Consider the following 15,257-nt stretch of genomic DNA (forward strand, 5'->3'; position numbering starts at 1 on the left):
GGTACAATGTATCCAAATGGGACAGTGAGGAGACCAGCCTAAATTTGCACTGTACTGTTGAGCGTGCAGAGAGTACTCACCCCTTAAATCTTTTCCTTTGTTATTCCCTGTTTCTTTGTTCCATAAGTTTAAGGACCACGGACAGTTCTTTTTCCTGGTGTTCAATGAGAGCTACATTCCCACAGAAGGACAGATGATAGTGGAAGTCAGGCTTTCGTGCTATGGTAAAAACTGAGGCGGAGGGATGAGATCATTGCAATGTGTTCCTCTGCGTGTGATCTTTTGGTGTTTGCCGACTCACAGATCATACATGTGGCCTTGATCTAGTGCCCTTCTAATTTTTGAGTAGACAGGAAGGAGGCTCACTTCACCACATTATCCACCATATTTACTTCATATTGCATGTGATGCTCGCATACTAAAGAAGTGAGATTTTATTGCCATTTGATTAAAAGTTGCTACAAAAACATCCTCACTTTGATTCATAGTTTATTTTTAATGGTACATTACGCCCACACGATGAGTGACAGCTTAGTATGAAAAGTGCTGTGGATATGTTGCTTCACTGGGACACAACAGCATGAACCTTCAGGCTGGGCCCAGGACCTCATCTCCATGTGCTTCACTGTGATCTGTGAGCCTATAAATAAATAAGCTGCTAGATTTCGAAACGTTCTGTTTTATCTATTTATAGCTGAGCTTTGCTGGAGAAAAAAAATCATTATTCTTATTTGGCCGTAGGATGGTTAAGGGTAATAGACGCATTGATTAGTGACACATACCTTGTTTCCTCTCTATTTAAAAACACAGTATTGACCAACACATTTCCAACCCTCCGTTAAGGTTCCTTGTACATCACAGATATTTTCCTACATTTTCTACATTCTTGAGCAGGAAGCTGCATCCACAACTATGTTTTAATGTAAGCATATTTTTCCAAGCTGCGCGATAGACTCTAGAAATATCCAGGGTCCATTCAGCTACTTGCCCTGTGATAGCTGACATATGGGCCAGCTCCCTGGGCTGCCCTACCCAGAGTCCCCTGGGGATGATCTTTGCTTCAGGGTCTCATTGCTGCTTTTTGTGGATGATGTGATTTTTTTTTTTTTTTTTTTTGCTTTATCAGGTGGTGTCCTCCAGCTCACACTGGGATACTTCTTTTTTGAGTGAGAGGTGGCAGAAATGAGAATTAGCACTTCCACGGTTCTCAAACTTGAAAGTGCTTAAAAGGAGGCTGAGTCGCTGCCCCAAATGGAAAGAAGTCAAGTATTTCAAGCTCTTGTTGACAACTGAGGAGAGTCCATGTCTGTAGTTAAGTGCACACTAACGGGCTGTGGACAATGACCCAAAGGGGCTTTGATCATAATGCACAAAATGGAATTTATGTTATGTTTCATAGAAGTCAAGGCAACTGGAGGTCTTTCTGCAATAAGAGGAATCCAGTAAAAAGAATTGCAGTTTATGGCACTGGCAGATATGTCCATCTTTTATGTGAGCGGGGTGCAGTAGTTGAATACGTCGCCCCTACATGTGCTAAAGTGTTTGTGACCAAGACACTAAAAGCCAAGCTGCTCTACGTGGCAGGGAAGCACCTTGGTATCAGCTCCTTACACGTCATACTGTGTATGTGCATCTATTTTGTTTAATTTTTAAAAATATTTTTTGGCATGTAAGCACAGGCTGTTCACTTACAATGCTATGAATGCTAGTTGCTGGTCTAGGTGTGCCTAGCCCGAGAACACCTGTTTGTGTATTATGTGGCTCACCAAGTACAAAGCTGATCTGGATTGGTATTCTAAGAGAGACTTTCCGTTATGCCTGCTGTTCCAGCCTGTACATGGATATATCAGTTGTGGCTCCTCCAGCTGCTGTGTATTTTTGGTACACCCCCTTGTGGCATATATCGTATGATAATGCAGACTCTTCATTTTTCACCCAACCTCTCACAAATGAATATGTTTGATCTGAAGCAGCTCTTCGTTTTGGACCATTCTGCTTCCTTTTAGATTTTGTTAGGGATGAGGTTCTTACATAACTTTAAAGTTATTGTCAAGAATGATGTTGCATAGCAACTGGAGCAATTTTTGTGTACTGATTACTCACAGTTGCACTACCAACACCTGTGTCTGTGCTTCATGCTTGAAAAGATATATCAGACTTGATTATAATCTGTTTTATCTTAACTGAAAAGTCATTTATGACATTTTTTTGCACAAACTGTGGTAGCGACTGATTAACCACACTGTCTGTCCAGTTATCTGCAGCTTAGCTTAACGTCGGCCCCTTCGGGCTCCTTACCAAATACAGTAGAAAGGTAAAAGCCGAGTTACATCGCCAGCAGTCCTGAGCTTCCATCTTAAACTTCAGAGGATAATTGTCCAATGTTGAATGAGCCCGAGGTTGATTATTTTTATTGGCTTAGAGTCTCGGGTGTAACTTTGCTCTGCCTTTTCTTTCTCTCTCTTTCTGCTACTGTAGCTGTGGATGCATTTTTAATGCCTTTGCCCCCAAGCTGTATAGTGTCAACAGAACACTGTTGCTGCATGAAAAACTGGCACATTTCTTACAGCTTTGTCTGTCTCCACCTAAAGTTAAAGTTTAAACTATGTGCCAGTGGTGTTTAATTACTCTCAGGCACATAAATCCATTAAAAACACTGTGTGTGTTATTCAAAGCGCAGTGGGTTGTTCTACCCCTCACATTCCTTAAAGCCTTTTTTCAGTCAATAACAGGATTGCAGAGGCAGTCTGCCTGCTTGCTACAGACATGGAAGAACCACGGGGACGTTGTTCGCTGCCCCGTGGTCGTTTTCCTCTAATTAACATTCAAGTTCAGGCACAATCCAGGTTGTAATGTTGAACTCTTATTGCATCAAGGAGGCAGAAACACCTGCCTTTAATCATCTTCCTCTGTGGGTTTACACTAGAATAGAAAGTGATGATTTAATAAATTAGCAAGTGGTTGAATAATGAATCAATGCTCCGGCTGTATGACAAGCCCTTTAATGTCGATATGACAGCACAGTGGAAAACAGGATTAAAACTGCGTGTCCACAGTTGCGTTTGATTGCGTGTCAGTGCATGCGCTCCCACACACACGCTCAGACATCTTAGGTTCGTTTATGAGTCTGGAATAAAATCTTCTTGAAGGCCCTTCTGAAGTCTCGGTTAAAAATGGTGTAGATGATGGGGTTCAGGCAGCTGTTGCAGTACCCGATCCAGAAGAAGAGGTTGAAGAGAGTGTCAGGGATGATGCAGTTGTCCCTGCAGACAGCGTGGAGGCTGTAAGTGAAGAAAAATGGGAACCAGCAGAGGACAAATACGCCCATCACCACTGCCAGGACAAATGTGAAGCGCTTCTCCCTCATTTGAGCCACTTTGTTTTTGGATAGAGACATGTGTCTGCTGCGGACGGGCACAGGAGACGGGAGAAGGAAATGGTTGGAGCCGTGGTCCGATGATGCCCACGATATGGAGGCACAGGAAGGAGGGGGCACAGGAGGAGGGGGTTTCAAACTGTTTGCTGTTCCCTCCACGTCCTTTCCCTCATCTGTTTTCACCCTCCCGCCGCCTCTCCTGGGGAAGCGGAGTGATGAGGAAAACGACAAGGATGTTTTTATTTCACCTTCGCAGCTCCTTTCCTCTAAGTCGATCTCATCCAGCTCTCCTCTCCTGTGAGTGCTGCTGTTGCTGTCGATGTTGGAAGAAGTGTGTCGGGCGGGGGGCCGCGGGCTGTCCAGCTCATACTGAGGACAGCCCTTCCTTTGGCAAACCCTGGATGTGCCCATGAAGCACGTCTCAGACTGCGATGGCTGCCGCTCCATCACGTTCTTCGCCACGAACACGGTGGAGGCCCGCTGCTTAGCAACGCGGTATATCTTACAGTAAACAAGTATCATGATGACTCCCGGGGCAAAGAAGGACACCAGGCAGGAGGAGAGGATGTACCATGTCTGGTTGTTGAGGAGACACTCCTGTGTGTGCGTGTTATTCTCACGGTACGTCCCCAGATCCTCTTTGTGGGTCATTAGCAGTGGTGGGGACGAGATGACTACAGATATGAGCCACACGATGCTGATCATCGTTTTGATCCGCCGGGGAGTACGTTTGCGGTTGTAGCTCACTGCTTTGGTGACGGACCAGTACCGGTCAAGGCTGATGGCACACAGGTGGACAATGGAGGAAGTGCAAAAGAGGACATCCAGAGCCAGGTAGAAGGAGCACCAGGTGGAACCAAAGTACCAGTAGCCCATGACCTGGAAGGAAGACAAAGTGATTAAGACGTGTAGAAGAAAAGTGCTTATTCCTCAGTCAGCATCTGTCAGCAGGGAATCGCTTAATCGAATATTTCACTGCAGTATAAATATTCTGTCGATACCTCATTACTGCCACACTGGCTGCTGCTTTTTTACTCTGGAGGCTCTTACAGCGGCTGCTGCTGTGGTCTTCCTCCAGCCAATTCAAAAATGATGTGAGCCAGTAATCTTTTCCCAGCTGCAAGAAATATTCATCAACCCCCCCACAGCTTCTGCTAGCACCAGTGAAAACCAAGTCTGTCCTTTTCCAATCTCCCTTTTCATCTGCCCTCATGTACTTCACTTTTTCATTACCTGCTTGGTAAAAACAAAAAGTAGTGCATGTTACCCTGTTGCACTCCTAGTTTATGGATTTAGAGATGTGCCTGCATTTTAGATGAGGGTTAAAATAAACTGACTGTTTTTATTTGCAAGAATAACGGCGATCAGCACACAATCATAAACAGCAATTCCTAAAACCGGGCCAACAGTTCTTCTTACTTTTCAAGCTGCTGATCATAGCTGTGACAGACTGAAATAACAGAATACAGCAGGATCTTTAAGTGTAGTAAACAGAAAGACAGGCAGTGAGATAAATGGGAGGGAAAGTCACAAAAGTCCAGGAGCACAAATCAATAGTTTCATCTCAACACTATTCCACAAATACTTGTTGTTGTTAAACTGTAAATCCTCATATGTAAGGATCACGATGGAATATTCCATCGTTTTTCTTTGAACATCGAATTTCAGGCGGTGGGGGTGAAGCTGTTCCAGCAAGCAGCTCCACAGCTCTAATGATGTACGCTGGCTTCAAGAAAAGATAAACAGTTATGAAGATAAGCATTCAGCCATAGACTGAGGTGTAAGCTCAGCGTTTCTCACAGATTCTATTTATACACAAGACACAAGCACACTTTAAAAATGTTGCAAACATCTAATTTTATAAAATGCCTTTTCTGTAAATTGCTTAACTTCTAATAATTAACAGATTAGTACAGTCGTCTGTCTCTCCAGCGAGTCTCCCGTCACACTGAAAGACGCCAACTCCAACATGTTCTCCATGTACTCCTTGTTCTGTTCATTATCCTCGGAGTGCCTAGCAAAGCACCACGTGGTTCTGGTTAGAGTGGCCCCCTTCTCGTCTCCACCAACTGCAGTCCAAGACAGTGACATCAAACACCACTGTAACCATGACCTGTCCCATCCATCAGCAGAGGAACATAAGCCATGCTAGACGGTTAAAATAAGGGCTTTGTAGTTAACTGGTAAGTCTACATATTAGTGTTCTCTCCAGTCTCATCTCTTTTCCTTGTCAGAGTACCTGGTACAATAGCCATGTCCAAATTCAGCGGCTGCATCTTCCTGAGGACCCGGCCTTCATGGTCTGCGTGGGCCGGGTCCTCCGAAGACCAGGTAGGCCGGAAGTGAGCGGCTGTGAAATGGGACGGTCTAGCCAATAACATTTTTAAGTTATCTAAGTGACTTATATATCATGTTTAACCTGAGTAGCCAAAGACTGCGGGGGTTTGAAAATGATTTGCCGGGAGTCCGCTGTTCTCACCGGCTCTAGTGAGCCTTGAATCCCCGGCTAGCTATCAAGCTGGTGGGTAACAGACGTCTCCGAAAACGTCCAGGTACCAGGATGACTGTGGTGTGAGAGTGAATACAAAGACCTGAGCAGAAAGGAACAGAAAGTATTACAGATATGAAGCCATGTCTAACACAATACAGCTCCAGGATCATTTCAAGGAATAATAGCTGATGAGGAACAAAGCACCAGGCAGTTATTGCCGAGAGCAGAGGAGAACATCAGAGTGGATTCAGCAGCCACACATCAAACAGGTGCCTCCAAACTTGATCGAGGGAAAACAATTAATTAAATTGTTCAGAATTATTTGTCACTTTTTTTAACAAGCCAAAATGTCGACAGACTACTTCTCACACATTTTCATGCAGAACGTGAGCCAGAGAGCATCCCTTCATTACTCAGTAAGACGTTCAAATTCATTTCATGTTTCCAGCTCAAAGGACAACTAACACTTCGAAGTAAAACATGAACGTTTCTCCAAATCAGCCCTGACTCTTCTTCCCCGCTCAGTTACTCAGTTACAATATCATGGTCCAGGCTGTCCGTCAGTGTGTAAGGTTTGTTTTTCCTACTTCCTGTCTACCTCGCCTGCCTCTCCTCACCTGCAGGTCATCGGCAGTACTTAAGGAGCAGCTCAGACCTTCACTCTTCGCCAGATCGTCAGCTACTCTGTAGCGGTAAATTAGCCCTAATGGTCGGTTTGACCTTTGTTACTTCCTGTGAGACGGACATCTTATTTTATTAGGATCCTCTATCAAACAAGAATGGGTCAACACTCCTCTTCCTGCAGTAACTGTCCCTTTAGTTCCCAAACATTTACCGACCGATGTTTCAAAGATGGGAGATGTTAGGCTGTGGTAACCATGGCCCCGTGTGAGCATCTTTAGCACTTTTGTGTTATTACCATCAAAAGCAAAATGACTCAAAATGCTACATTTTCTCAATTGAACCATTTGATGGTTTCTATGTTCTGTTGTAAATAACATGGGTTTATGAGATTCTGCAAAAAGAGCATTCTCTCTAACATGAATGAAAGTCCACATGTCCTGATATTAAAAATGTACCTAAAGTTACACCAACAAGCACCTCTGTGTGTTTGTACCCAGCACATGTTTCAGTACTCACTGGTATTACTTATACACAACAAGCCACATGCTCCCATACCCACAATGCATCATTCTATCCCTTTAAGACCTTTCTAACTAACCCTCACACACACATGCACACTCACAATCTGAGAGATGCATCGGGGGTTTGGTACATTACCTTGCCCATTATGGATTGGATGAGGCTCGGCTCCAATAATTGACCTTTGGTTTAGTAGATGACCTGCTCTACTTCCTCAGTCGCAGGAGGAATCGATAACCCTCTGAGGTCTACATCAGCGTACTGTAGGCGGTGATCCTGACCCTCGCTCTAACCGAACACTACACTTAAAAAAAACAAAAACAAAATTGATGTTTTTGGGAAATATGTGATTAGCTTTTGCTGCGTGTCAGCAGAGCGATCATGTCTTTGTTCCAAGTCTGCTAAGACTTGTCTTTCAATAAAGACAAAGCCTGCTGATTTCCTGGGGTTAGAGTTGTCCCTGACCTCAGATTGTCAACATTCAGACTGCTCAATCCCAGCTTTAATTTCACACACTGCGCTGAATCCCCATCGGTGCTCGAGAAAATCTATGAAATAATTCCATCCATGACCTTTATGAAAATGTATGAGCAGGAGTGAATTCATGTGTCAGTCTTTTGTGGTGACAAGAAAGATGTGTGCTTAGGTGAATGCACCTGAAAGAATCCGATCACAGAGATTGAGCTTCTTGTGTCGGGGCTCAGCCTCAGAGATAAGACAAGGAGATCAGTCAAAGCCATGAGTTGCTTCGGGCATCTTACTGTGATGCCTCATGGGTGTTTCTATTGTGATGCGTTTTAGAAGGAGACCCCAGGACAGATCCAGGACACACTGAAGAGACTGACTCTTAGCTGGGCCTCAGTATCTCCCCAGAAGAGCTCGAGGGGGTGTCTGGGGAGAAGAAGGTCAGGACATCTTTGCTGCTGCCCCCAACATGCAGACCCAGTTAAGAAGTAGAAACTGAATGGATGGATGAAGTAAATTTGTTGCCATAAACAGCTGATGGGGCTCACACTTCAGCAGGAGGCAATTATTACAAGGAGATGAGGGAAGGGCATGATTTCATTAAATGTGCTTTAATCAAAGAGCAAAAAAATGGAGAAATGGCTTCAACTTTTGTGTCTCACCAGCAGAGCAGAAGCTGCTGTGAACATTACATGCTTCATGTATGTTTTTGTGCATTATTTATCATGTATTTGTTTCTTCTGCCTGCTTCAAATGTTTTGAAAATGTCTGTTTTCCTTCTGGGTATTCCAAGCTCAAATCGGAAATGCATTTTTAAAAACAAGTGGATGGAAATGCTTCTCTTGATCCACAGCTGGATACTAATTCAAAATTCAGCACCAGAAGCTCCCACTCCATATATTTACCCCCAGCTTCATTGTGATGCAGTCTTTATGTGCATGCAGTGCATGTTTTGTTGCTGAGTATTGTTGCTGACCATGTCTGTCTCTTTACAGCCACAGTGTACACATCTTCTGATGGCTGCTTACAGCAGGATATGCAAATGATCCCAATCAGGTTTCTTGAACATCACAGGCTTTGAGGGCCATTTCAAACAGATGAGCTACTTGGGTATGAGATTCCTATTTGATGCAATCTCACGGTAATGGAGCGGAAAATGGGACAGACTTCGTCACAATGGCAGGACGGCTGGGATGAAAAGTGTCATGATCGGCTGTGTGCGGCAGGCAGGAAAGGACCCAAAGGCAGACTCGTAGGCAAGACTCAAACACAGGTTTACTCGCTGAACGAATAAACTATACAAAACTAAACTGGAAAATCTAATGAACTGAACTGAACAGACTCACACAACCATGAGGGAGATTGCAACACCGGACAGAAGGAAACAAAGAGCACGGGGAATGACGAGGGAACAGGAAACACATGGGGAACTCAGCTGGAGACAGAGGACGCAAAGCTAAACACAGCACATGAGACGAAGTACCTTCAGAATGAGAGAAGCAAAACCAAACATGGTGTACACAGACAGGAGACTACCAAAGTAAAACAGGAAGTAACGAGAACACACGCACAGAGACATGACTGGGGAAGCATGGATAAAGATGACGGAGGGGGCGGGGGCAGAAACACACCAGAACTCACAGCTACTATAAACACAGACACACAGAAAGAGACACAAAGCTAAACAGAACAAGCTAGGCACTACAGAATAAAGACTAACAAAGTGGACTTAAACATAAATCATATCACAAAATGACAAAAACAGAGGAAAATTCAAAACGCTGGGTTTTCTTGGACCATGACAAAAAGTTTGTGTTGGTTAGCCGTTTTTATTTCCAAAAAAATTAATTGCCTAAATAAATTTATTGGGGGACTGAACTTTAAGGCTTTTAGGCTTACAAATGATGCAGAATAGTTCACAGCACAGTCAGAGATGCTAATACACCCTGACTGGGACTGGGCTATACTAGCAGCTACACCTTACTCCAACCAGTCATTTGTATTGACAGCGGCTTCAGCTGAAAACAACACAAGAAGCACTAAGCTGTATTATATTGTGACCCTCTCTGAGCTTTTGTGTACTGTAATGAATGCCATCGGGAGTTATTATGTATTACTAAATCACTCAGTACCTGCAAGACCAGTATCCTTATTAGCTGTTCTATGTCATATGATTGCACATGTCATACACCTAAATCAGGCCAATGTATTTTAACATACTGTAAATATTGTTTCATAAACATGACGAGTTTGGACTTTTGTTTCAGCCTTAACATTTATCAACATGATGACATGATTTACTGTTATTATGGCGTGCCTTAGGATGCATTAACAATGCGGTTTGGCCTCCGATGTACCTTATCACCAAACAGCACGAGGCTGCAAGCTCACGGGGCTCGGATCAGTCCCGTATGCTTGGTACTTGCAGAGGGTCAGTCTTTATAGCAGCCAGTGAGCGCAGTGTGAGAGGATGATGAAAGTGAAGAGAGAGGGGAGAATGAAGGGTGCCCTGAGGCTTTTTATATCATGGAACTCATAAATACTCACATGAAAATGAAGAAAATCATGTTCTCTTAACCTTGATACTCCCAGTGAAACTCATTTAACCATCAAATAATTGTAGACTGCAGTATGTTGAGAAATGAAAGGAAGGGGCTGCACAGAGTCTACTCATCTGTCGGCAGACTCAGCGTTGCCAGAGCTCTGTCGTGAGCCCCTGCTTTGGTGTAGTGAATACTGTATTTTTTCACAGGAGAAGAATCGAGATGGAGAGAAACCTCCAGACCAAGTTTGAACAATATCTAAAATTATTGGACTTTCAGAGATTTGACCTGATCGGCGCTAATACAGCTATTAATTCTTGTTTGTAAACAGATAATCTCCAGGAACAGAATACATAGAAAACTGGGTGGACTTGGAACTACAAAAGTCTCAAAAACAGTCGCCTCACCTCATTGGCTAGGGAGAAGGGGATGACCAGCGTTGCCACCAGTATGTCCGCTGAAGCCAGAGACACGAGGAAAAGGTTCTGAGGTGCCCTCAGGGCTCGACTAGTGAACACCGCCACCACGACCAGCACGTTCCCCACCACAGTCCCCAGGATGATGACCGTGACCACCAGCACGATAAACACAGACGCCATCTGCGAGTGAGGAGGTAGAGGAGGAGATCTGGATGAGCCAGAGGACGCCTGGCTGACGTTCTCCAGAGAAGAGTTTGGTATCAACGTGGTCGGCGTGGTGGCCGTTACAGGCGTGAACGCCTCCGATAAGTCCATCCTGCTTAAACCACTGACGTTGTGATCTCCATTTTCACTGAAGTCCAGTGCACGTGTCTTTATGTCACAAAAAAAGCCAGCGAAAACACAGAAATGTCCCCAAATATCTTCACCAACTTCAAAATATTAAAGTTTCAACAACAACAAAAAGAAAAGATGATTTGTCTCTTGACAAAAATCAATTTCTGTCATTCTGACAGGACGATAACTATCCTGAATATTTCATTGTATTATCCTCTGAAACATGCAGCTTAATATCAGTGGTCGTGCCCAAACACACTCTGCCACTACATGAAGGGTTTGCATGAGAAATTTCATTAAGAAAGAATTTCAAATCCCATCTTCTAAAGTCCCCACTTTTAAATTTTGCATAAAAGCTACAGACTGACCTGTTTAACTCCAGTGAGCTGAAGGAACGAACGAAAAGACAAGCATATGGCTGCGTGCTCTAGTTGGAGTGAGGACAGAAAGCCTATTTGGGATGCATGGTACCCTCATTCTGCTGCACTGGGAAAACAACCAGCGGCTGAAAAGTGGAGAGAAAAAAATACTCAAAAGAAAAGATTAAATCGTTAAAAATAAAAAAAAAGAGTCAAGAAAAAAAAGCAGGTCCTCACTTTCATGCGAGTTATTGCTGAGCTGAGTGACAGTGCTGCCGCTGCCGCTGCCGCTGCCGTTCACTGAGTCGGTGCTGAGTCTGTACTGCTGGAATAGAGAAGAGAGGAGGAGGAGGAGGAGAGAGATGAAAAGAAGAAAGACTTGGACAGGAGAGAGAGAGAGGAAGAGGTGTTTGAAGGAGAAGAGGCAAGGAAAAAGCAAAGAGTGAGACAGAAACGATGGATGAAGTGTGAAACTGTGGGAGGAGGGAAAAGGGGAACACAGGGAGATATGGGAATGGGGAATGAGAAGGAAGCTAATGAAGCTAGAGAGAGCAAAAACAAGAAGAAGAAGATGAAGATGAGATGAAAGAGGGGAACTGGAATTGGGAGGAAAACGAAAATAAGGGATCGTTAAAAAGAAAAGAAAGGGGAGAGGGGAAATGAAGGGTAAAGATGAACAGACCAAACAGGAAACAGAAAAGAAATGAGAAGGTGTAGAAAAAGGATAGACTGCAGGGGCCTGTGGAGGAAAGAGGAAAAAGGAAGGATGAATGGCAGGAAGAAGAGGGGAGAGGAGAAAGGGATAAAATGAAGAGAAAATTAAGACTGGAGGAGAGGCGAGAAGAACCAGAGTAGTTATGTAAGAAAAAATAAAGACAGAGAAAAGGGAAAGAACAGAGGGGAAGATGAGGAAAACTATGACAGGATGAAGAAAGAAGAGGGAAGGAAGTGGGAGGAAAAAGGAACTGAGTGTGAAGGAAGAAAAGAGAGAAAGGGAAAGTGGGCAGAAGAGAAAGAAAAGAGGGGAGAGAAAGGAGAGGAGGTAGAGAGGGAAATGGAAAGGAGCCTCGGAGAAATGAGAGAAATGAGAGAAAGAAGAGTTGTGTCAACTTCTGAGTGCTCATCAATTTCCATTTATCCTGAGATGAGAGAAGTCAAAGCAAGGAGCCTTTTATTTAATCACTGATGCTCTTAATTTAGCTGCCTGGCACTGAGCGCTCACATGTAGGCAGATCAACCAGAATCCGCCTGCACTGTGGTTACACTTCTCCTGCATGTGAATGCAACCCACCACAGTGACACTCGCACGCCTTTCATACCAGCGTCAGAGGTGGCTGAACTGTCACAGCCATGCGTGACAGGAATCCATGCAGGGAGGTAATCCTGTGGTGCCACGGCCCGTGGGCACATTTACAGTGGATTAGTGGATACATGCAGTCATACAGTGTTACTGCCTCGCTGCATCAACATCATCAGGGATTCCTGAGGGAGCCTTCATATTAGGCACGTTTGGAGCAGTTTATTCAACCTTTGGGGCTTCAGGTCGTTGAGAATAATGAATCTTCATGGAGGGAAATTCACGCATCACCACCAAATGCATTGTTGGTGGTGCTGTTCCATATGTGCTCTTCAAGCTAGCAAAGAGTGTTCCTCCTCTCCCAAGTCCAAAGCCCTATTTTGCTTTTTATTTTTTGAAGTGGTCCAGATCCACACAGAAATGTAGTGGTTTCTTTATTTACCCGTGCTCCACCTACCTACCAAGTTTGATCAGATTTGGCTTGGTAGATTTTGGCCAACAAACAGACAAATGGCTTCTCTGCCTGGCAGAGGACGAAAAGAACAAGCCCAGGATCTGCGACGCAGGGAGTGTTTCTGTTCACATCAGGCACTGAGAGCTGACTAAACAACCCCCAGAGCCACTGCACCATGTATGCTAACATCCTTGTATATATATCATGTAATAGGATCCTTTTCCTAATTGTTGTAGGATACTAGATGTAGTGTTCCTGCTTCCACTGTCATGGTCCTGGGTCGGTGACCCAGCGCTTTAAGTTATTATTATCATTTTCTAGTTTATTATGATGATTATTATTGTTTGAGTTCTATGTGTTATATTCGGTCTGCCTCTGAGTCTGCGTCTGTGTCTCTGTCTGTCTGTGAATCTGTTTAGTTCAGTGTCTTGTCTGGTTCTGTGTCTGTGAGTTTCCTGTTTTATTCTGAAGGTCTCTGTCTGATGTGAGTGTGTTCAGTTTACGTTTCCCCCGTCCCGTCAGCCCTGATTTCTCCCAGGTGTGTTGCCCTCCTGTCTCTCATCCCCTGATCACTGCTGTGTGTATTTTAGCCCCGTGTGTTCTGCTGCCTGCTGCCGGTCCGTCTGCGTTACTCTGTGTTCCTCGGTGTCCTGTTCTTCGTCTGCGTCTCGCTGCCTCTCATCCCTTTGTCGTATGCTCCCAGGTCTGTTATTTTAGTTCTCCCAGTTTAGGCGTCTTCAGTTATTTGTCATGCCCCACTGCTTGTTTGCCACTACACCACCTTGTAAATAAACTTCACTAGCATTTTCATTCACTGCCTGCATTTTGGGTCCTCCTTTCCTCCTACACCACACGGCTCGCCTTGGCAGCTGTGACATCCACAACCTGCATTGAATCAGTGTGTTGCAGGTGATACTGATTGTACCGTGGTTAACCATTTAACACACAGCACACTTTTCAGTTACTGAAGACAAATCTTGAATTTACAGTAAATCCCTCAGAACAGACCACAGGTGCATCCCTGTATTCATGACATGCTGTGCTGTCCTCCCATACACACCAGAGAGCACGAGAGCTTAGTGTGGATCCAACTTGGAAAAACACAGTGATGCTCATACAATAGTGGCTTCTTAAATAAAAGGCAAACTCACCTGAAATACTCATATTGTTGTTTCTTGCACACAAGAAAGCCACAATTCCTCTCACTCCAAGCTCGATGACTAAACTCATTGAAGAGAAAAACATCACATCATCTGCAAATAGTAGAAAAAAGATCCTGAGGCCATCAAAACACCCTCCGCCCGCTGGCTCCACCTAGAAATTCTGTGGACCAATCGCTGACAAATGTTCTACGGATCCAGAGGCATTGTCACTGACTTTAATGCAGTCTTGTAGAGCCTTGAGAAACTTCCACTGTGAACAGGAAGCCACTTCAACCTTCTGAGTCATCTGATGGTTTGCCAGCTGACTGAACTTCTTGTTCTGTGCGTTTTCCTCTGAGTCCAATCTGCTTTGCTGCTTTTACCTGCCAACTACCTCCAGAGTCTCACAAGTTAACCTTCCTCAGTAATAACAGCTGCCTTCACCGCCAGTGTCCACTGTCTGGTTAGGGGATTACCAGCACGGTAAGCACCATCTACCTCGTGACCATAACTCTGCAAGAGTCCAGTGAGGTGTGGACTGGGCACCAGCTGAAGGTGGAGACGTTTGAGAAGCCAAATCCATCTTTTATACAGCGGTCCCTTGTTTATCGCGGGAGTTACGTTCTAAAAATAACCCGCGATAGGTGAAATACACAAAGTAGCCAGCTTTATTTTTTACAGCTATTATAGATGTTTTAAGTAAAACTCCTCACTACACACTTTATACACTTTTCTCAGACAGGCATGAACATTTTCACACTTTTCTCTCTTGTTTAAACACAAAGTTCAAACCTTCGTAGAAAAATAAGTCCAGTATTACAGAATGAAACCAACCTGCAGGTGGTCGACATTGTTGTGTTTGTTGGGGAGGAAACTTACAAACATACAGTGTTATAGCGAGGGACCGCTGTATACAGTTTATTAGTTTAACATAATAGTGGACTTATTTGCTGACTACCTGCTATATATAATTTTGTAATCGTTACGGGCATCATCTGTGATCTCTGACAAAAGTCTACATACATACATACTGATGTTTCTGAGGTGACTGCTACAGAGCTGAACTTATAAAGGTAACCATGTACTGTGACAAGCTGCGTGTACAACAAACAACATGTGTTTGGTGGATCTTTAAGTCTGGATTGTGGTTTATGTGCGATGGTGTGTGTATGGTAAGGATTGTGTTTGTTTGTTTTTCCAATGAAGCTGTGGGCACATGGAAATAAGATCCA

At 44.1% G+C, this 15,257-nt stretch overlaps 1 protein-coding gene across 6 annotated transcripts; it reads right to left on the reverse strand.

The window, feature by feature from the left end:
- Positions 1 to 2,824: 2,824 nt before the first annotated feature.
- On the reverse strand, positions 2,825 to 14,176 carry LOC100712311 (alpha-2Db adrenergic receptor). Of its 6 annotated transcripts, none has more exons than XM_025905558.1 (4): positions 14,035 to 14,174; positions 11,370 to 11,957; positions 10,426 to 11,278; positions 2,828 to 4,255 (listed from the first exon to the last, which is right to left on the reverse strand). In XM_025905558.1, exons 3-4 carry the CDS (start codon positions 10,750 to 10,752, stop codon positions 3,110 to 3,112), a joined length of 1,473 nt encoding a protein of 490 aa, XP_025761343.1. In that variant the 5' UTR covers positions 10,753 to 11,278; positions 11,370 to 11,957; positions 14,035 to 14,174; the 3' UTR covers positions 2,828 to 3,109. The 6 variants fall into 6 exon arrangements, with proteins under 6 accessions (XP_025761396.1, XP_025761343.1, XP_025761386.1 ...); XM_025905601.1 differs by having other exon boundaries at positions 10,426 to 10,617; positions 11,142 to 11,957; XM_019363101.2 differs by having other exon boundaries at positions 10,426 to 10,809; positions 11,142 to 11,957.
- Between the last annotated feature and the right edge of the window lie 1,081 nt (positions 14,177 to 15,257).

This window comes from Oreochromis niloticus, linkage group LG1 (genome assembly GCF_001858045.2).
Source record: "Oreochromis niloticus isolate F11D_XX linkage group LG1, O_niloticus_UMD_NMBU, whole genome shotgun sequence".
Classification (NCBI taxonomy): Eukaryota; Metazoa; Chordata; class Actinopteri; order Cichliformes; family Cichlidae; genus Oreochromis; species Oreochromis niloticus.

What these genes read in the sequence shown, in the direction of transcription:
- LOC100712311 (XM_025905536.1), bottom strand. Translation starts at nt 10,752, where the DNA reads ATGGACTTATCGGAGGCGTTCACGCCTGTAACGGCCACCACGCCGACC. An exon ending in CCTTCTCCCTAGCCAATGAG is followed by an intron (nt 4,256 to 10,425) that starts GTGAGGCGACTG and finishes TCTTCCTTCCAG; the next exon opens with GTCATGGGCTACTGGTACTT.